The sequence below is a fragment of the Petromyzon marinus genome, chromosome 21, assembly GCF_048934315.1.
Source record: "Petromyzon marinus isolate PM22_M1 ecotype Great Lakes invasive population chromosome 21, UKy_Petmar_22M1.pri1.0, whole genome shotgun sequence".
Taxonomy (NCBI): domain Eukaryota; kingdom Metazoa; phylum Chordata; class Hyperoartia; order Petromyzontiformes; family Petromyzontidae; genus Petromyzon; species Petromyzon marinus.
Window position 1 is genome coordinate 7,852,466 of NC_133687.1, and position 22,069 is coordinate 7,874,534.

Below are 22,069 nucleotides of genomic sequence, written 5' to 3' on the forward strand. Positions count from 1 at the left end.
GATGGATGCGTGCCCGTCGGAAGGCCGCAGTTAATTATGTGCCGCGCTAAAGTTTCTATGACATGCACAGCGCGGACACGATTAGCCACCTCTGATGCTACGGGCACAAAAAAACAAAAAGCCACCTTGGACGGCGTTGACAAAAGCCAAGTTCAACATCGCGGGCCTCCCTGCAGGCCGAGGAACATTGAGGTGAGCGTGGTCCGCGTTTGCATCTGGCAGCGCGTTGCTCCTCCGTGGCAGCAGGGGAGCAAACAGAGCCGAGGAACGGAACGTCGATGCTCCTGCTGCCACCGTGAAGAGCTCATTAGAAAAAAACAAATCTTATCCCAACCGACGAGACATGCTGCTGCTGCGGTCTAAAAGTGTGCGGAAGTTTACGACTAGGTTGAGATCAATCGAGAGTTGCGTGTCACTTCACCCGTCCGCCAAGAAGCCGCGACTCTAAATCCGGTGCGAAATTACAGGGTCGGCGGGCTGAGCGCGTCAATTTGGTCCTGCGCTTTAAAGATGCATTGCATGTTGAACCATAATTCCGCACCGCACGTAAAGCCCACCGCTTTAATCCCGAGGTGCAAAACTCGGCTTCGAGTGCGTAATCGAGAGCGCGCATGCAGGTAGCGAACGCGTTGCGTCGTCATCGTCGTCGTTATCTTTATTTAATTTACAAACATTTACGTTGCCCTGCCGGCCAATCGACTGCTTTGCTCCGCCAGCCAATCGAATGTTGGGGGTTGCAGACCGTGGCCTCGTCCGTTGTGGCAGCCGTTGTTTGATCCGCGCCTGGCCGCGTCGCTCGTCGCGGGTTGGCCTCCGAGGCGGTGTCCGGTGCGGCGTGCGAAGATCGGTTCCGACGTCGCTCGCCACAGACGATTGCCGATGACCATGGGCCGGGGTCAAAAACCAAGTTGGCCGGGATTCGTAAGTGAAAATGCCCGCTGACCGACTGTGCCACCTTTTCCATGGCAAAATTTGTCTCTTGTGAAATGCATTCCCCGACACGGTCCTCAATGCGCCCGTCTCTCCACGAAGTGAATGCGTTCTTGTTGTTGTTGTTGTGTGTCTGTAAAATGTGCCCAAGCTTAAGTATGTATGCATGCGCACACGTAAAGGCAATGGTCCCCCGTATAGTCTCAGTAGACCGTGGGGGCGAGTGCTGTTAGCGAACACCTTCGAAGGCCGCCACGGCACGGCACACGAGGGGGTGGGTGTCCAGCACCACGCCCGGCCGCCTTTGTCTCCCCCAGTGCTGATGTTTTATACACACTTCGTCAGGTGCCCATTTAAGGCCGAACCGACCCAGGGGTAGCATCGTCAGCGATGTTTAGCCGTGAGCGAGAATCAAACTCGGGTCACCGGGTTCGGAGCGCAGAGAAGCTTGCGGACACGAGGAGGGTGAGTGGCCAACACCAGTGGCGGTGTTTTACAACACACCGAACCAGGTAATAATTTTAGGCTGAGTCAACCTAGGGGAGGCCCAGGACCGGTGCGGATGATCGTCGCTGGTTGTTTCGGTGGCCGTGAGCCTGGAATCGAACTCGGGTCGTCGGGCTCCTAGCGCAACGCGTTAACCGCTACACTAAGACAAAGATCCCCTGTGTAGCCCGTAACAGACCGTTGGGGCAAGTGCTGTTAGCGAGCACCTATGAAGGGCCGGCACGGGCACACGAGGGAGTGGGTGGCCAGCACCACGCACACGCACGGCAGCTGTATACGTTCCGCTGGAAAGCAGCTTCTGTCGTGCGGGAGTTAGGGGGCAAAGCGTTTCACCCCACGTCGCGTTCCTGGAATTGAACAAAGGCCTTTATGATCAACAGCGCCCTGCCTTCAAATATTCTCAAGTCATCCCCGCGTTGATGCCTCCATACATTCGATGCGGGGCGAGCGCGTGGGAGGGGGGGGGGGCGCTTTCCCACTCTCTTTATGCCTTCACCCCCCCCCCGCCCCCTGTTTGATCAAACGCACGCGAGCACGCACAATTGTGGGGTGCCCCCCCCCCTCATCCCCTTCGAATCAGAGATTCGCACGCGATGCTCTTGAACGCACGCACGCACGTGCGGTGTCAATAATAACAGCAGGCGGATTCAGTGTACGTCTCCCTCTGTGTGTGTGTGTCTCTCTCTCTCTGTCTGTCTTTGGCCGGGAGTATAATTCACTGGAGCACGGAGCAGACGAATGTTGACTACCCCTCCCTCCCACCGCCTTCGTTGAATCCGAGTGAAGTAACTTTCTGAATACACAATTGGGAATTAAAATACACAATTGGGAGTTCAAACGTACGCATAGACTCGCGCCGTTACAATTACGTCCCAAGTATTTTTGTTGTTGTTGCGTCCACACTTTTAAGGCAAACAAACCAAAACTAATATTGACTTAAAGTTTTCGTGAACGCAGGAATTCGTATTCTTTGGGTCTTTCGGTAAAGTCACGTAGATAGAAAAAAGGATAACAATTAAAAAAAATCATTCACTTAATTTGCATTTTTATTTTTGTTATTTTATTGTGTTTTTTTATCGACGTGAATTTACCGAATGACCCAAAGAAAACAAACAAAAACAAACAACAAACAAACACAAAAATTAACAAACAAAAAATAAACACAAACACAAACAAACAAAAACAAACACAAACAAAAAAACTAACAAAAACAAACAAACTCAAGCACGCGCCCCGACTCGGACATCTGCCAATCACCTCTCACGTGGCTACCGTCGCCCGGTTCGCGTTACGCAGAACTCGTCGCTTGTCGCACCGTGCGTAGCTCAAGCCGCGCGTAACGCGGAGGTGCCGGCACCGTGCAGCAGAATAACCCCCCCCCCCTCTCCCCCACCCCGGGCAGTCGGGGGGCACGGCTTTATTTTCCACGCAACAGTGGATAGAGCACGGCCGAGAACGGCGACGAACGGCGGACGAAAACACACACAAATGCGGTGGTTTTTTTTTTCTGGAAAACTTTCCTGGGTTTTTTTTCTTCCAGGATTTTTTTCTGTTGCACGTAAATCACTTTGAGATGTTCTTTGTTCGTGTTTTTGTTTTGTTGCGGTTGCACCCGAGTCAAGAGCCGCATGGCTCACAGGGTTATTACCTAATACATTAAATGAATGAAAGACGGCGATTCTTTCCGTGTCACTGTCTCGGTTGCGCGACCGACGACGCCGCAACGTTGGCACAAAGTCCGCGGGGAAATTGCCCTCGAGGCCCCTCTCACCGTGGCCCGCATGACGCGGGTCGTGTAAATGCGGGGTGCTTTAACAACAAGCAAAAAAATGTTAACACTTCTGAGAATTTGCAACACCGCCACGAGCGATGCGCCCTCCGGGCTCTGCATGACCACCGGGGGAAGATTCCGGGCACGCGTTGACAACGATGGAGAAACAAGTAGAGACTCTTTGACTTTTTGCAGCTATTGACATTACATTTGTTATCACGTTACAGTGAATTATTCTCCGTTCGTTTTCCATTCAAAACGATAGTCCCATGTAAGTGTTAACATTCTTTTGAAGCACGCTGTGTCTCCCCCCCCTCCCCCCCCCCCCCAATTGATGCGCCCTGCGTTGATCTGCACATTTTAATTTAGCTGGGTTTGTCGCACGCGGTCCGTAAATCTTCGCGAGAGAGTTCTGTAGTGAGACGTGCTTTGTGTGTGTGTGTGGCAGGGGGGTGGGGATCCACACTTGTTGATTTCAATGGCAAACGAAGTGAAAATAATTTAAGTTGCAGTGTTTTTATTCGACCAGTAAAATCATTGTCCAGAGATTACATCAACAGGATTTTTCTCATCAAAGCACGCTGGAGTATGAACGATATCGTGAATATTATTATTTACGGTACATTCATTGTAGAGACTGCGTAGACTCATCTATATCCCTTGCTAAATTCACTGACGCATGCTGGTCTTCCCCCCAGTGCTGTCTCACGGTCGGTGGAGTCGTTTAACCATACTTCACCCCGCCGGTCACTGAGGATTGGTGTCGGTGGAGGTCACAAAGGGCCCACTGAGCTCCACACAGCTCTTTTTCAGAAGCGACCCGGCTATCACAGGCGACAGCCCAAATGAAGCGGCATATCACGTGGAAATGTATCACAGCCAAACACTCCAAACGCGTGACTTTGATGCTTAATGTGGAGGGGAAAACCCGGAGGACCCGGAGGAAAATCCACGCGACCACGGGGGGAGAGAGAAAGAGAGAGACACCGCAAACTCCAAATATACAGCAGCAGGCATTGCCATGGTCGAGATCGAACCCACGACCTCCTGTATACCAGGCGAGGTAGTTAACATCTCCTAGCCACCGTGATGATGATAGAAAGAGAGACGCAAACTCCAAATATACAGGAGGCATCGTCATGGTTGAGATTGAAACCACGACCTCTGTATACCAGGCGAGGTAGTTAACATCTCCTAGCCACCGTGATGATGATAGAAAGAGAGACGCAAACTCCAAATATACAGGAGGCATCGTCATGGTTGAGATTGAAACCACGACCTCTGTATACCAGGCGAGGTAGTTAACATCTCGCCACCGCGGCATTAAACCCGATTCGAATATATCACTTACCACCGATTATAAACCGTGGGGTCGGGGAATCGAACTCAGGTGGCCGGGTGGTACCAGGGGTAATTCAAATAACGGTCTCGTAGTGGTCGTCGTAGAAGCGTGCGCAACCGCTGCGCCACCGCTCCGCACTCCGGGGTGTAGCGGCGTGTGTCACCGGGTCGGCTGCGGGGTCGCGGTTCGGATCGTGGGCCGCCCTGGCATCGTCGTGCGGGTCGGGGTTCGGGTCACGGTCGACGGAGCGGCAGTATCGCTAGGAGATGCTTTGGCGATGATCACTGGTAGCGGTGCTCGCTTCTTCTTCTTCTTCTTCAACTTCTTCACCTTCTTCATCTTCTTATTCTTCTTTGACTTCTTCATTTTCTTCTTATTCATCTTCTTCCTCCTCTTCTTCTTCTTCTTCCTCTTCTTCTTCTTCTTCTTCCTCTTCTTCTTCCTCTTTCTCTTCTTCTTCCTCTTCTTCTTCCTCTTCTTCCTCTTCCTCTTCTTCCTCTTCTTCTTCTTCCTCTTCTTCTTCCTCTTCTTCTTCCTCTTTCTCTTGTTCTTCCTCTTCTTCTTCCTCTTCTTCCTCTTCCTCTTCTTCTTCTTCTTCTTCTTCTTCTTCTTCTTCTTCTTCTTCTTCTTCTTCTTCTTCTTCAACTTCTTCTTCCTTTTCTTCATCTTCTTATTCTTCTTCTTCGACTTCTTCATCTTCCTCTTTTTCTTCATCTTCTTCTTCGACTTCTTCTTCATCTTCTTCTTGATCTTCTTATTTTTCTTCATCTTCTTCCTTTTCATCTTCTTCTTCACCTTATTTTTCTTCATCTTCTTTTTCTTCATCATCTGCTTCTTCTTCAACTTGATCTTCTCATTTTTCTTCTTCTTAATCTTCTTCTTCGTCTTCTCCTCCCCTTGTTTGGTTTCCCTCCTGGGGGGAAACGTGGAATCTCTCCGTGCCCGCTGGCCGTGCACCAAAACCAACGCGCAACGCACGCGCGAGAGTGGGGGAGGTCGCTTCACCCTGTTACACACGCCGCGTTCGACGGGCGCGTCACGTGGCCCAAAGAGCATCCACAGCGTTGCGTGCGTAGACTACGACCGGATCAAATGCATTGACGCATTTCGCACACGAGAAGCACACTTGGTGGCAGCAGCATCGCGATGCTGGTGCCAGGCTAGGTGCACTTCGAGGCCACGAGAGGATGGCAATGCCCCCCCTCCCCCCCCCCCCCCCCCGTGGAAGGTCGTGGGTTAGAAGACCCTCGGGTTCATAATAAAGGTTTTTGGGTTTCATCGCGTAAATATTAATGCGAACGTTAAACCCCGCCACCACCCGACACAGACAATTAGTAAGGCTTGTCACGTGATCAAAACGTGCCAATTCGTTACCAGTACAGCAGAGTAAAACCCACAACATTTACAATTCGAGTAACGACGTTTCGCCAGTAATTACGAACACACACCTCCAGTACGGACAATATGTGCCCGCGAGAGCCTGCGTGATAAACAGACCCTCCTCAAGCCGTGAGGCTTTAACGGTCTGGCGTGAGTGGCAGATCCGGCGTGGCCAACCTTCCTTGCTTGATTTGGCGCTTTCGCGACTGCAGGAATTACTCTCTTTGCCTTGCTTTAAGCCGTTCCTGCCACCAGCCAGCTACCCAGCCACAACGTGAGCCTCCTCCTCCCACGCGAGGGGTACCGATCCTGACAATTGCTGGAATCGGCCATCGACAAAAGTCCACTCAGTTCAAGGTCTTCCGTCATGATGTCATCCGCCACCCGCCGCCCCCTCCCCTCCGTCTTATTTAACCTGCCGCTGTGTTTGTTTAGCACTTATCTAGCCAAATAAAAGAAAGCTGATTGGACATCGTGCGCGGTTGGTGGGTGTGCGGTGAGCTCTCAAACTGAGCCAACAGCATCTGGAGCATGCCAGATCAAGGCCCCCACCACCACCGCCACCACCACCACCACTGATGGGCAACGCTGTCCAAATGTTTGAAGGAGAAGTATTTGTCAGATTGTTTTCACGCAATCCAACGTGGACGAGTCCAAGTTAGATCTCTAGGCGAGTATGCCAAAAATGTTCACGCGAACAGCAGGTGCTTGTGCATCGTGCAGTGTGTGTGGGGGGGGGGGGTGTTCTGGAGTGGTGGAAAATATTTTGCAAGCATAGAGAAAATAAGACTTGATATCCATGATAGAGGATTTTTTTGGGGTTAGATCGCGTAAATATATAAATGTGTCGATAAACTCGCCACCAACACCGGCACGGCCAATTAGCGAGGTTTTGTGTCACGTGAACGGAACGTGGCCAATTCGTTGCTCGTACAGCACACCGGTGTGTTGGAGAGAAAATCCACGACGTTTACGATCTGAGTACGACTTTTCGCCAGTTATTACAACCAGCATCATCAGGCGGACAGCCAGATTTGTGGAGAAATCTCTCCCCTTCGTGCGTGAAGGGCTCACAAGTGTCGGCTCACGTCTACCCCTCTATTTAAGGAAGGAAACAGGAGGAAGACTTGATAATGAATGGCAGGCCAGGTAGATTCCAGACGTATAAATCATTGCACAGCTAAATTAAACCACCGGTCATCAATCCAGATCCGGCCACGGGCACACACACACCACACACACCGCCTGCCCAAATGCAGGAAATCGTTCATTGTCAAGGACCACCGTGTAACCTATACACTGGGGGAGAAAAATGGTGTTGCTCTATTAACTCAAAAAATATCGCGGGGCAGGTATGTATGTACGCATGTACGTATGTATGTTGAACTTATTTCGCACAGTATTCTGCTTTTGTCCAGCTGAGGGTGAGGCAACAACGTCTTTGCAACATTCTCAAGGAGCGTAAAACCCACCATCACGACAAACTCTGGTTCACCCTCGCTGCCTTTGGCTAAGGGACCGTCCATAAATGACGTCACGCACCTCGGGGGGGGGGGGCGGTCAGACATTTGTGACGATGTGTGACGAGGGGGGGGGGGGGGTTGGTGAGAAATGTGACGTCACATCAAAATGCGCAACTTTAAATACATATAGACAACACGTTATACTTAATTAAATAGACTTTTTAATAAATGTTTTCTCCTACAACATCAGAGTGCAGCGCCTCATTAAATACGCACTACAATGACAATAGTTTAAAGCGATTTGAAGCATGTTTTACATTTTTTTTGGGGGGGGGGGGGGGCGGGGCAGAGCTTTGTGACGTCATATTTGAGGGGGGGTTGTTAACTATTTGTTACGCAAAAATCGTCCAAAATCGCGTGACGTCATTTATGGACGGCCCCAAAGCCATCGGACAAAGACGGAGGTCACCGCACCGCGTGCCTTTGGACGCGCTTCGGCGGCCGTCTGGAGCGCCGCTCTTCCTTCCGACATTAGGAAGCGACTGGAGCTGTGTGCGCTTTGAAATCGTCGTCTGGATTGTCAACTCATTTCTCTAGAACTGCTCCGATTAGCACGGTTGGCTACGTACGGTGCGAGAGAAGTTCAGCATACGTACAGGCATGATAGGCCACTTCGTTGAGCCATCATTTGCGGTCTGGTCGCTTCTGAATAAATAGCTACATAGTTCAGTGGGTCTTAGCTGGTAAAATATACTATTTGTAAGTTTTTTTTTTTTTTAAGTTTAACTTCTGGCATAAATCACTGCCGCTGAGAGTTCCGAAAGGAAATGTTCTCCGTGACGGGTTGCCAATAGGACGATTGTAAATATGTGCTGGGTGAAACATTGGGATGTCCATTGGGTTGCTTGTATGTATGCAGCTAAGTCGACTTCTTTGGGTGCACACGCGTGTGTGTGTCTATGTGTGTGTGTGTCTGTGTGGGTGCTCGTCTGTGTGTATAGCGTTGGGATTATTTGCTTTACAGCTTAAGCATACGTTGCTGCCAGTACATATATTTGTTCACAATTTAAATCTCTAAATCACCACTTATTACGAATTCGGCTGCAACCATTGGCCAGATGGCGTATGCAGTTCACATTGCAGCGTAGGTTATTGGGGGGGGGGGGGGGGGGGTTCGTCCTGCGAGAGTGTTACCTCTGTCTCCTGCCCCTTTGCTGGCGAGGTTTGGCAGGATATGTTTTACTTGTCGGAGTACGCTGTCCTCGTACCGGGCAAAGGTACAACCCTCCCCCACACACACGCGCGCGCGCGAGAAAACAAACACCCCACTGCATCTTATGTACATTTTATTTTTATTTGACCAGGTTAAGGCCCCACTGAGATGTGTAGCTTATTCTTGGTTCTTTCGGTAAAGTTACGTAGATAGAAAATAAAAAGTAAAAAAAACACACGACGTTTCGATCGCAACACAAGCGGTCTTCATCAGGCGGAGAGAAAAGAGGCGAAGCGTCGTGGGTTTTTTTTGTATTTTTTATTTTCTATCTACGTGACTTTACCGAAAGAACCAAGAATATGAATTCCTGCAGTCACGAAAGTTTTAAGTCAACATTTGAGTTGTGTAGCTCTTTTTCAGAAGCGACCCGGCCATCACAAACTATGGCTCAACGAAGTTTGGCTCATCGTCACGTGGAAATTTATAGCAGTCGAATGCTCCAAACGCGTGATGTTGGTTTTAAATGTGGAGGGGAAACTCTGGAGGGCCCGGTGAAAAGTCCACGGAGAGAACACGCGAACTCGAAATATACAGCAGCAGCAGGTGTCAGGGTCAGGATCAGAACCCACGACCTCCTGCATACCAGGCGAGGTAGTTAACATCTCATAGGCATCGTGATGATGATGATGATAGAGAGAGGGAGACACGCAAACTCGAAATATACAGCAGCAGCAGGTGTCAGGGTCAGGATCAGAACCCACGACCTCCTGCATACCAGGCGAGGTAGTTAACATCTCCTAGCCACCGTGGCGCGCCACGCACATAGACACGCAACCTACGTGTTGTCCTTGCCTTCTATACATGCACCACGTTTATCCCTGGCGGGTGTGTGTGTGTGTGTCTGAAGCGTTTGATCCCAATATGAGCCACCAACCCCACCTCCGTGGCAATGAATCGGGAGGCATAGTTGGCTACTCACGGTGCGAAAGAAGCTCAACGCACACATACATGCACCGTGCGGGCTACTCGCTCTGACATCACACCGAATTTTCACGTTTTAGTTATGATTATTGCCTTCAACTCGCCGCAGCAGGCCTCCATTTTCCACGACCAGCGCAAAGGACAAAGAGAATACGACTGCTTTGTCTGCTTCTAGCAAGCACGCGGACAGGGCCAGACGCGTGGGGGAGAGGGGCTGTGACCCCGAGGAGAAGCTCGGCGGAGTAGGAAGGTGCACGCACGCCGGCAGTGGGTGGGGGAAGGGGAGCACACTTGCACCGATAAGACATCATCAGTGTGGGTGAGGTTGCCGCCACGTATTTGAAAGCGTTGGGGGCTTGACAGCAGCACGATGATGATGATGGGGTGGGTGGGGAGGTGTTTTTCAATCTTTGTGTCTTGTGTCGGGGTGGCCGCACGTTAGGGGTCCTCACTAAAGGCCACCAGGGGCCACCAGTGCCTCACGGGGCCGTGCAATGAAGAACGGTGCCAGAGGGCATGATGGGAGGGGGCCCGATCCCCCGGGTCGGCATCGCGTCTTTTCGCTGTCGAGGAATAACCTTTTGATGTCTTCTTCGAATTCAAGTTTGAATTTATTTCCAGTGAATGTGTGTGGCGCCTTTTTGGCACAAGTCTGCCACCCGAAGCGCCACTACATCGCTAAACGTACACGTGAAGAATTGCAGTTTAAATAACGAGCAAACAAATAAAAAGCAACACTTTTGTGTTTGAACAAAATAGGCAGCAGGTGCTTCAGTTGTATTGTTTAAAGTTGTTGCGCCGTTTCAAGGCATACGGAGTGTTAGCCGAGTGGATAAAGAATGAAACAGGAAGTGTAACCCAAAAAAAAACCTCTATTAAGGAGGCGTTATGATGTTCAAACACCAAATAGATACAATTTGCAAAGAACTGAGTACTGCATTAACCACACACAGTACTCGTCAGTGAACGTGCAAACAAACATGCCTCTGACAATACACTCATTGGCTGAAGCTGCAAAGAATATTCTTTCCTGCTTCAGAGGCTTTCACCTGATGACGATTGCTTGTGTTGCGATCGAAACGTCATGATTTTGTAATTATTATTTTTATTATTTTTATATCTACGTGGCATTACCGATACAGCTATTTTTGCTGTGACTGTTCCACCTGAAGACGGAAGCTTGTGTTGCCTCTCAAACGTCGTGACTTAATTTATTTGTTTTCATTTATTTTATTTTACCTACGTGACTTTACCGAAAAAACCAAAGAGTATGAGTCCTTGCAGTCACGAAAGCTTCAAATCTATAATTACCGAAAGACCCAAAGAATATGAATTGCTGCAGTCACGAAAGCTTAAAACCAAGATTTCATACTCTCATTGTCTTTTCAAAGTCAAGCATGCCTCTGACAATATGCATTTTGTCATAGACAATATGCGTATTTTATTTTCATAGCCTTTTTTGAAAAGACAAACATCGCTCTGACAATAAACGCATCGACTTTTCACGCGTCGTCTCCTTCGGCGCTCGTCTTTTGCCCGCGAGTCCCAGGTTCTGGTTGTTGTAGTCCCCCAACTCCCCCCCCCACCCTCCTGCCTTCCCCTTACCCATCGCCGATCGTCTCTCCGTGCAGGCTCTGCTGTGGCTCGCGCTGTGCACGCTGTGCACGCTGTGGAGTGAACGCTGCTCGGCCGAGACGCTCTGCGGCTCTGAGCTGGTGGACACGCTGCAGTTCGTGTGCGGCCCCGATGGATTCTACGTGGGTACGTGGCGCGCGATGACGACACACAAAGACAAACATCCCCCCCACCCCCCACAACCGTACAGCTTACACGGACTGTTATTTCGTAATTGCTTATGCCTAAAAAGTATAGAAAATGGCTAATATTCCACACACACTTTGCTTTTGTGACCGGGGCAGTGATATTTTGAAATGTACCTATTTTAAAGGAGAAAACGGGCAAATTTGTGTCTTTTCGTTCACATTAAGTCAGAAAAAAACAACATATGAATCAAAATTAACATGTATTCATACTAACTTTATACAAAAATGACTACAAAAGATTTAGAAGCGAGTAGTTTTTCTAGATTTATGATTATACTGTAAATCACTTTCACGAATCAGCCCCCATATGTCGTCTCCCATCATGTTCTCGTTCTACTGTTCTTGGTAGCAGCGTTCAAAGTCCGGTATATCCTGGTGGAAGCGCTCGCCTTGCTCCTCCAAGTACGCCCCCATGTTCTCCTTGAATTTATCAAGATGAGCATCAAGGATATGGACTTTGATGGACATCCTACAGCCCATTGTGCCGCAGTTCTTCACCAGAGTCTCAACCAGCTCCACGTAGTTTTCGACCTTGTGATTGCCCAGGAAGCCACGAACCACTGCGACAAAGCTGTTCCAAGCAGCTTTCTCCTTACTAGCGAGCTTCTTGGGGAATTCTTGCACTCCAGGATCTTATTTATCTGTGGCCTGATGAAGACACCGGCTTTGACCTTTGCCTCAGATAGCTTAAGAAAGAAGTCTTGAAGGTACTTGAAGGCTGCCGACACCTTATCTACAGCTCTGACAAATTGTTTCATAATGCCCAATTTGATGTGCAGTGTTGGCATCAGCACCTTCCGGGGGTCCACCAGTGGCTCCCACTTGATGTTGTTCCTCCCCACAGAGAACTCGGTCCGCTGTGGCCAGTCCTGCCTGTGGTAGTGCGCCTTGGTGTCCCTGCTGTCCCAAAGGCAAAGATATCAGGGAAACTTGGTAAAACTGCCATGGAGATCCATCAAGAATGGCACCATTTTTAAGTCTCCGATGACCTCCCAGCCATACTCATCATAGTTCAAGGCGTCCAGCAAGGTCTTGATGCTGTTGAAATCCTCCTTGAGGTGCACCGAGTGAACCAGGGGAAGAGACGGGTACTTGTTACCATTATGGAGCAGCACGGCTTTGAGGCTCTTGGATGAGCTATCAATGAAGAGGTGCCACTCATTCTGGTTACAGGCGATTGCGATTGCCCCCAACAGACTGGTCACATTGTGTCAGAAGCAGAGCCCATCTTGATGGGTGAAGAAGCTGCATAAAGGTTGGTGACGCTTCCTCTAATCTGCGACTTGCACACTTTCATCCAACAAGTTCCACTGCTTGAGCCTAGACGTCAGCATTGGACTTGGTGAGACCAAGATCTCTGATCAAGTCGTTGATGTTTTTTTGGTTGGGGTAGTATGGGTTTCTCTCCTCAGCTCCACCTCTTAAATTGTCATCTGGATCTACAACGTCTTCCTCTCTCTCTGACTTGCTGCTCTCTTCTAAAGACGGCTCTTTCTCTCCAGACAAGTGGGTATGGGGAGCTCATGGCAGTGTGGCACCGGGGTGATGGATGAATTAAGGTCCGGATACGTGATAGCAGGTGCATTCTTGCCAGTCCGACGTTTGGAAGGGTCCACCATTCAGAAGTAGCAGTTGCTTGAGTGGTCAGTGGGTTCCCGCCAAATTCTTGGGATAGCGAACTTCATGGCTCTCTTTTCCTCTCAGTACCATCCTACAAAAATACATTTATTTCACCCATGACTAATGTGTAAGAGATCCTCGCAACATTTTTCATGTATGATATATTTTTTCAATAACATTGAAAATTGTAAAACATTTAAAAATTGAAAACTTTACCAATAATTTTTTTTTATTAACTTTATAACCTCAAATTCCGTGCAACAATTGTCCATCTTACCTTTCAGAGTTTTTTTGCATTGCTCGCAGGTGAAATGAGGTGCCCAGGGTTTGTCTTGACCTCCGACAGGCATGGCGAAATATGCCTTGTAGGCCTCACACATCTTAGAAGATGCTTCCACAGACTACTTTTTCGCTATTGTCTTGATAAATTGGCCGCAGACATAGCAAAATGCGTCTGCCAGATGCTTGCAGCCTCTTGATGCCATTTCAGAAAAATGCAGATATTTATCCACTTCGGCAGCTGGAACTAACTAAACTGGTGGGCTTAAGGCCCCTGTATTTATACTACTATTTATATTACTGGAAAATTCTCGAATGTTCTAGAAGGTACTCCAAGTTTACTCTGTACTGAATCTATCTGGAATGTTCTGGAAAAAAAGTAAATTTGAAAACATCACTGTCCTGTTTACAAAAGTGAAGTTTGTGGGGAATAATAGCCATTTTCTGTACTTTTGAGGCATACGCAATTAGGAAATAACACTTACTACCCAGGAACCAACAAAAATGAGTTACACAGTGTAATAATGAAGGTTATTTTTTAGCGGGATAGCGAGCTCCTCTTCTGGAACCGACGAGATCCTCTTGAGGCCAACACGGCATAAAATTGCGCTGTATCGCTAGAAACCTTCCCTGGCCCAAACGTCTGATGCTCGCCCACCACACCTGAGAGGGAGGTGCAGGTGACGTCCAGGTGTAACCGGTGTGAATGGGCAGAAATTAACGTCATGTTGAGTTTCAGGATCTTAGCAGGATGCTAATACTAAACTCGTCAAGCGCCCACCCTCACGAATACGCAAACACACAAATGCACAGATAAAGATCCCCCTATAGCCTTAACAGACCGTAGGGACAAGTGCTGTTAGCGAGCAGCACCTATTAAGAACGACACGGCACGCGACGGGGTGGGTGGCCAGCACCACGCCCGGCCGCCTTCGTCTCCCGAGTGGCGATGTTTACCACACACCGCACCAGGTACTCATTTGAGGCTGAGTCGACCTAGTTCAGGCCCAGGTACAGTTGAGATAATCGTCACCGGGTATTGACCATGAGCGGGAATCGAACCCAGGTCTCCACGGTTCGTAGCGCGGCGTAGCGCTAACCGCTTCACTACCGCTCCTCAGAGGCAAAGACAAAGATCCCCCTTGTAACCTTAAGAGACTGTTTGGGCAAGTGTTGTTAGCGAGTATCACCTATGAAGGCGGGCACGGCACACGAGGGGGTGGGTGGCCAGCGCCACGCTCGGCCGCCTTTGTCTCCCCCAGTGGCGATGTTTACTACACACCGCACCCAGGTACTCCTTTGAGGAAAAGGCACGTACCCACAGACACGCACGGTCACGGATTGCCCTGAAAGGCCTGTCCGTCATTTAAAAAAAAAAAAATTTGGTGAGCGTACACCCGTGTTTACCTACCCGGGTCACCAGTTGATTTGAGAGGTGAGTCGGGGAGGTGGGGGGGGGGAAGTGTGGGTGTGTGGGTGGGGGGCTTGCTGGTGGATCTATGGAGGGGGTTTGTAGGGTCAAGAGGAAAAGGCAGAGGCTGCGGTGAGGAGAGGGGGGAGGAAGGGGCCAAGGGTGGAAGTTGCCACGGGGCACGGGAGGCGGGCAGTAAACAGGGCTTCTTTTGGGCAACAGCTCACACACTACCGGCTGACTTGGCAGATTCTGTCTCAATATCTCACTTTATCTCGTGCACAACCGTTTTTTTTGTTTTTTTTTCTGATAAACAAATGTTTCGTGGGTTTATCTTTTTTTTGCTTTTCTCTCCCCCCCTCTCTCTCTCTCTCTCCATTTCTTTACTTATGCGTTTATTAGTGTTATTTTTTTTTATTCATATTAAGTAATCTATTGTTGATACAACAAAAGTTCGTTGCGTGATCATGTTCGTTCATTATCAACGGGCTGCTCGGTTGTAACGTGACCCGCGTACGTGCCAAGTGGCCACAAGACCATTTGTTTTCATTCTCTGGACAATGAACGTGGTTTTGGAGTGTTCTGCTCTTTTGGAATGTTGACTTTTATATATTTTGTTTCGTGCGTGTGTGCGTGCGCGCGCGCGCGAATTGTGGTCTGAGATCGCCATTTTTAGCAATGCGAGAAACGAACGAAAATGCACGCGCACGGCCCCGATGGTCGATCCACTGCTGGATGATGGCCTCAACATTCTCTATTCGTTTACATTTTAGAGTTTATTTTGTTGAACTGGAGCGGTGGGGCGTGCGGGGCGGCGGGGGGAGGTCACCAAAATGACAAAACAAATCTAAGCAGATAAAATAGAAAATCAGCAACGCAGCAAATAAAAAACAATCAGCACAAAAAGAACCGTGGCACATGCAGGCATGTAAGATATTGCACACACTCAAATCAAAGTTCTTAACCGCCCAAGAACTCTCCTGTGTGGCATATTATTATAATAATTTACATTTGTAGTCGATGTAGTATTCCAAACGGGGTGGGGGTGGTGGGGCTCTTGACAAAATAAAATTAAGACATACTCTGTTTTTTTCGGTAAATTCACGTAGGTAAAAAAATGAAACCTAAACTAGTGACTTTATTTAGTTTTCATTTATTTTATTTTTTACCTACATGACTTTACCGAAAAAAACAAAGAGTATGAATCATTGAAGTCACGAAAGCTTCAAATCTAAAATTATGACAGTGGTTAGAGTCCAGCAAGTGTGATCAATTCATGACGTCTAATTTGTTTTATGTAATAGCTGCCTCAACGAGAGACGGTGTCTCTGTTTCAGGGGAGGATTATGGATGTGCCGTTATTATCTTGTACAATTTTGAGCACCACGGTGGCAAGGAGATGTGACCAACCTCGCCTGGTACCCAGGAGTTCGTGGGTTTGATCCCGATCCTGATGCCTGTATATTTGGAGTTTGCATGTCTCTCTCCCTGTGGTGTGGATTTTTCTCCGGGTCCTCCGGTTTTTGCTATACATCTCCAAGTGATAAGCCACTTCGTTGAGCTATCATTTGCGGCCAGGTCGCATCTAAAAAGGAGCAATATACAGTGAGGGAAAAAAATATTTGATCCCCTGCTGATTTTGTACGTTTGCCCACTGACAAAGAAATGATGAGTCTATAATTTTAATGGTAGGTTTATTTGAACAGTGAGAGACAGAATAACAACAAAATCCAGAAAAACGCATGTCAAAAATGTTATAAAATTATTTGCATTTTAATGAGGGAAATAAATATTTGACCCCTCTGCAAAACATGACTTAGTACTTGGTGGCAAAACCTTTGTTGGCAATCACAGAGGTCAGACGTTTCTTGTAGTCGGCCACCAGGTTTGCACACATCTCAGGAGGGATTTTGTCCCACTCCTCTTTGCAGATCTTCTCCAAGTCATTAAGGTTTCGAGGCTGACGTTTGGCAACTCGAACCTTCAGCTCCCTCCACAGATTTTCTATGGGATTAAGGTCTGGAGACTGGCTAGGCCACTCCAGGACCTTAATGTGCTTCTTCATGAGCCACTCCTTTGTTGCCTTGGCCGTGTGTTTCGGGTCATTGTCATGCTGGAATACCCATCCACGACCCATTTTCAATGCCCTGGCTGAGGGAAGGAGGTTCTCACCCAAGATTTGACGGTACATGGCCCCGTCCATCGTCCCTTTGATGCGGTGAAGTTGTCCTGTCCCCTTAGCAGAAAAACACCCCCAAAGCATAATGTTTCCACCTCCATGTTTGACGGTGGGGATGGTGTTCTTGGGGTCATAGGCAGCATTCCTCCTCCTCCAAACACGGCGAGTTGAGTTGATGCCAAAGAGCTCCATTTTGGTCTCATCTGACCACAACACTTTCACCCAGTTGTCCTCTGAACCATTCAGATGTTCATTGGCAAACTTCAGATGGGCATGTATATGTGCTTTCTTGAGCAGGGGGACCTTGTGGGCGCTGCAGGATTTCAGTCATTCACGGCATAGTGTGTTACCAATTGTTTTCTTGGTGACTATGGTCCCAGCTGCCTTGAGATCATTGACAAGATCCTCCCGTGTAGTTCTGGGCTGATTCCTCACCGTTCTCATGATCATTGCAACTCCACGAGGTGAGATCTTGCATGGAGCCCCACGCCGACGGAGATTGACAGTTATTTTGTGTTTCTTCCATTTGCCAATAATCGCACCAACTGTTGTCACCTTCTCACCAAGCAGCTTGGCAATGGTCTTGTAGCCCATTCCAGCCTTGTATAGATCTACAATCTTGTCCCTCTTTGGTCTTGGACATGGTGGAGAGTTTGGAATCTGATTGATTGATTGCTTCTGTGGACAGGTGTCTTTTATACAGGTAATACGCTGAAATTAGGAGCACTCCCTTTAAGAGTGTGCTCCTAATCTCAGCTCGTTACCTGTATAAAAGAAACCTGGGAGCCAGAATCTTTCTGATTGAGAGGGGGTCAAATACTTATTTCCCTCATTAAAATGCAAATCAATTTATAACATTTTTGACAGGCGTTTTTCTGGATTTTGTTTGTTGTTTTTCTGTCTCTCACTGTTCGAATAAACCTACCATTAAAATTATAGACTGATCATTTCTTTGTCAATGGGCAAACGTACAAAATCAGCAGGGGATCAAATACTTTTTTCCCTCACTGTATCTCAGTGGGCCTTACCTGGTAAAATACAAAAAAAAATATTTTAGACAACCCAGTAAAACGTGGAGAGCTTGGGCCAAGGTTGACCCAAGGTTGATTCAGTGGTTCCAACCGCGTGGCAATGTTTGGCCCAACATTTCCATGTTTACTGGGGAAAAGTGTGGTCGAATGACCCGCGTGACCCGCACGGCATAGATCGTGGTGGGGGGAGGGGTGTCATCCAGCAGTGGATTAATAAAACGGGCTGTGCGCAGATGGGTACAGCAGGTGGGGGGGGGGGGGGTCGGGGGTGGTGTGGGGGGTTCGTGCCAGGCATGACGGTGAGCTGTCTCTTTCGCTGACCATGCACAAAAAAAGAGATTGGCTACGCTGAGCCTCTGTGGATGATGATGATGAGGAGGATGATGAGGTGAGGGGGAGGGGGGCGAACAAAACGCAGGGGGTTTCGGACCGCGCAGGCTGGGTTAAGTCAATATTACGACAACGAAAGGACAAACAGAGTTGGCTTCAGTGCATCGGCGCATACGCGACGGGTCTATGTGGTTATTCATTAAGCCCTCGGCGCAACGTCACGTGCACACAGGACCAGAAGTGCCACGTGTGTCCGTGCCCCCGTGCGCGCGCGAATGCCGCCCGCCCCGCCCCTCCACCAGTGTTCTTCACTCATTGTCAGGGGGGGGGGGGGTGGGGGGAGGTGCCACTATCGCCGACGATAAGACACCATCAGTGTGAGTGAGGGGCCGCCACACATTCAGTGTGGTGTGTAGCGTGGTGTATATTGTAGTGCGTAGTGTAGTGTGTAGCGTAGTGCACAGTGTAGTGTGTAGCATAGTGTAGTGTGTAGCGCGGTGTATAGTGTAGTGTACGGTGTGGTGTGTAGCGTAGTGTATAGTGTAATGTACGGTGTAGTGTATAGTAGTGTATAGTGTAGTGTACGGTGTGGTGTGTAGCGTGGTGTATATTGTAGTGCGTAGTGTAGTGTGTAGCGTAGTGCACAGTGTAGTGTGTAGCATAGTGTAGTGTGTAGCGTGGTGTATAGTGTAGTGTACGGTGTGGTGTGTAGCGTAGTGTATAGTGTAATGTACGGTGTAGTGTATAGTAGTGTATAGTGTAGTGTACGGTGTGGTGTGTAGCGTGGTGTATATTGTAGTGGGTAGTGTAGTGTGTAGCGTAGTGCACAGTGTAGTGTGTAGCATAGTGTAGTGTGTAGCGTGGTGTATAGTGTAGTGTACGGTGTGGTGTGTAGCGTAGTGTATAGTGTAATGTACGGTGTAGTGTATAGTAGTGTATAGTGTAGTGTACGGTGTGGTGTGTAGCGTGGTGTATATTGTAGTGCGTAGTGTAGTGTGTAGCGTAGTGCACAGTGTAGTGTGTAGCATAGTGTAGTGTGTAGCGCGGTGTATAGTGTAGTGTACGGTGTGGTGTGTAGCGTAGTGTATAGTGTAATGTACGGTGTAGTGTATAGTAGTGTATAGTGTAGTGTACGGTGTGGTGTGTAGCGTGGTGTATATTGTAGTGCGTAGTGTAGTGTGTAGCGTAGTGCACAGTGTAGTGTGTAGCATAGTGTAGTGTGTAGCGTGGTGTATAGTGTAGTGTACGGTGTGGTGTGTAGCGTAGTGTATAGTGTAGTGTACGGTGTGGTGTGTAGCGTAGTGTATAGTGTAGTGTATGGTGTGGTGTGTAGCGTAGTGTATAGTGTAGTGTACGGTGTAGTGTATAGTGGTGTATAGTGTAGTGTACGGTGTGGTGTGTAGCGTGGTGTATATTGTAGTGGGTAGTGTAGTGTGTAGCGTAGTGCACAGTGTAGTGTGTAGCATAGTGTAGTGTGTAGCGTGGTGTATAGTGTAGTGTACGGTGTGGTGTGTAGCGTAGTGTATAGTGTAATGTACGGTGTAGTGTATAGTAGTGTATAGTGTAGTGTACGGTGTGGTGTGTAGCGTGGTGTATATTGTAGTGCGTAGTGTAGTGTGTAGCGTAGTGCACAGTGTAGTGTGTAGCATAGTGTAGTGTGTAGCGTGGTGTATAGTGTAGTGTATGGTGTGGTGTGGTGTGTAGCGTGGTGTATATTGTAGTGTGTAGCGTAGTGCACAGTGTAGTGTACGGTGTGGTGTGTAGCGTAGTGTATAGTGTAGTGTACGGTGTGGTGTGTAGCGTAGTGTATAGTGTAGTGTACGGTGTGGTGTGTAGCGTAGTGTATAGTGTAATGTACAGTGTAGTGTATAGTAGTGTATAGTGTAGTGTACGGCGTGGTGTGTAGCGTGGTGTATAGTGTAGTGTATAGTAGTGTAGTGTATACTGTAGTGTACGGTGTTGGTGTGTAGCGTAGTGTATAGTGTAGTGTATAGTGTAGTGTATAGTAGTGTAGTGCATAGTGTAGTGCACAATGTGGTGTGTAGCGTAGTGCATAGTGTAGTGTACGGTGTGGTGTGTAGCGTAGTGCATAGTGTAGTGCAGTGTTCTTCACCCATTTTCAGAGAGGGGGGGTACCACTTTTGGCAGATAAGACATCGTCAGTGTGCGGGTAGCCACACATTTGAAACCATTGTTTGGAGTTTTACAACAGCACGAGGATGATGGTGGGGGTTGGTGTTGTCACTCTTTGTGTCTTGTGTCGGGGTGGCCGTACGTCAGGGGCCGCACTAAAGGCCACCAGGAGGGCCGCCAGTGGTACAGCGAGGCCTTGCCATGAAGCACGCTGTTCTACGCGCTGCTACTGCTGCTAACTTGCCACTTATTGTGTTATTTTATTTGTTATTTTATTTTATCAATTTATTATTTTATTATCATTCTACGTGACTTTACCGAAAGAACCAAAGAAGATAACTTGCCACTGTTCAATTTTTGATTGAAAGCTTTCGTGACTGCGGGGATTCATATTCTCACGACGTTTCGACTGCAACACAGTGTTGCAGTCGAAACGTCGTGAGAATTGTATTGTTTTATATTTTTATTATTTTATTGTTTCCCTTCTACGTGACTTTACCGAAAGAACCAATAATATATTTGCCACTGTTTGTGAAGGGCATGTTCCTCCACGTGTTCATATTACACACGTCTATTCATTTCCTTCTTCTGCGTTCTCGAGTCTCCCCCTCCCCACTGCCCCGCACGTGTTTAGTTTTGTTGTCCTTACCCCCGTACCTCGGATGAGCACGGTTGGCTAGTGTACGGTGCGAAAGAAGTTCAGCATACAATACGAGAGGCTGTGCATAAAGACAGGCCGTGCTCCGTGAACGAACTCGTGCGTGCGTGTGTGTGTTGGTGCCTACGATCCATCCTGGGTTTAACCTGGGTGTATTTGTGTGAGGAGCTCACAAATCCTTGAAAGAGCTGGTCACAGTTCCATCGGTGAGCTCCTCCGGCAGGCAAGGCTGCGTTGGCTGGGTCATGTAGCCCGCAAGCCCAGCCACCGCATGCCGAAAGAGCTTTTGTTCGGCCTGATCGAGGGGGCTAAACAGGTGCGGCACAGGCTAGAGAAGAGATGGAGTGATGTGGTACAGGAGGACGTGGAGCTGAGTGGACTTGCCGATGACTGGTACCAGCGGTGTCAAGATCGGCCTCTGTGGAGGAGGCTCATGAAGGACGCTACTGGGCAGTTGGAGGCAGTCGCCCTCCAGCAACAACGGAGGGCAGAGGAACGACGCTCACAACAACGAGCGCAGCGCCGGGCGGATAAAGCACAGCAAGTTGGCACAGTAGGGGACACAGGTGGTGCATCGGCCTGTCCATCTCAGTCAGTCAGTCGACCCGTGGCACCTGCTGGGTCTGCTGTCCCGTGACCTCCTGCCAGCGGGCGTTCGACACTTCACGCGGCCTCAACGCGAACAGGCGCCGTGGTGATGTCACCGCCACTTAGCGGCGAATGGCCGCTGGTCGTTGTTGTTGTTGCTTCTGCTGCTGCTGTTGTTGTTGATTGTTGTTGACTGTTGTTCGTGCGCGCGGTGGGTGACATCATCATCTCTGTCTCCGTCTCTCTCGGTGCAGTGCGACCGAGCGGGCACCGGGGCGGGCTGGGCCGGCGTGCGGGCGGCATCGTGGAGGAGTGCTGCTTCCGTTCCTGCTCGCTCATGCAGCTGGAGCAGTACTGCGCGCGGCCCACGCGCTCCGCCAAGCACGAGCGCGACGTGCACGCGGTGAGGAGCACGCACGCAAAGGCAAAG

The 22,069-nt window shown here is 48.9% G+C and overlaps 1 protein-coding gene across 1 annotated transcript in view; it reads left to right on the plus strand.

The window, feature by feature from the left end:
• The window catches only part of LOC116944465 (insulin-like growth factor 1), a 42,791-nt gene that overhangs the window by 19,070 nt on the left and 1,652 nt on the right, over positions 1–22,069 (plus strand). Inside the window, exons 2-3 of the mRNA XM_032958094.2 lie at positions 11,219–11,348; positions 21,894–22,042. Coding sequence (XP_032813985.2) covers positions 11,219–11,348; positions 21,894–22,042 — 279 coding nt within the window. The remainder of the gene's footprint in view (positions 1–11,218; positions 11,349–21,893; positions 22,043–22,069) is intronic.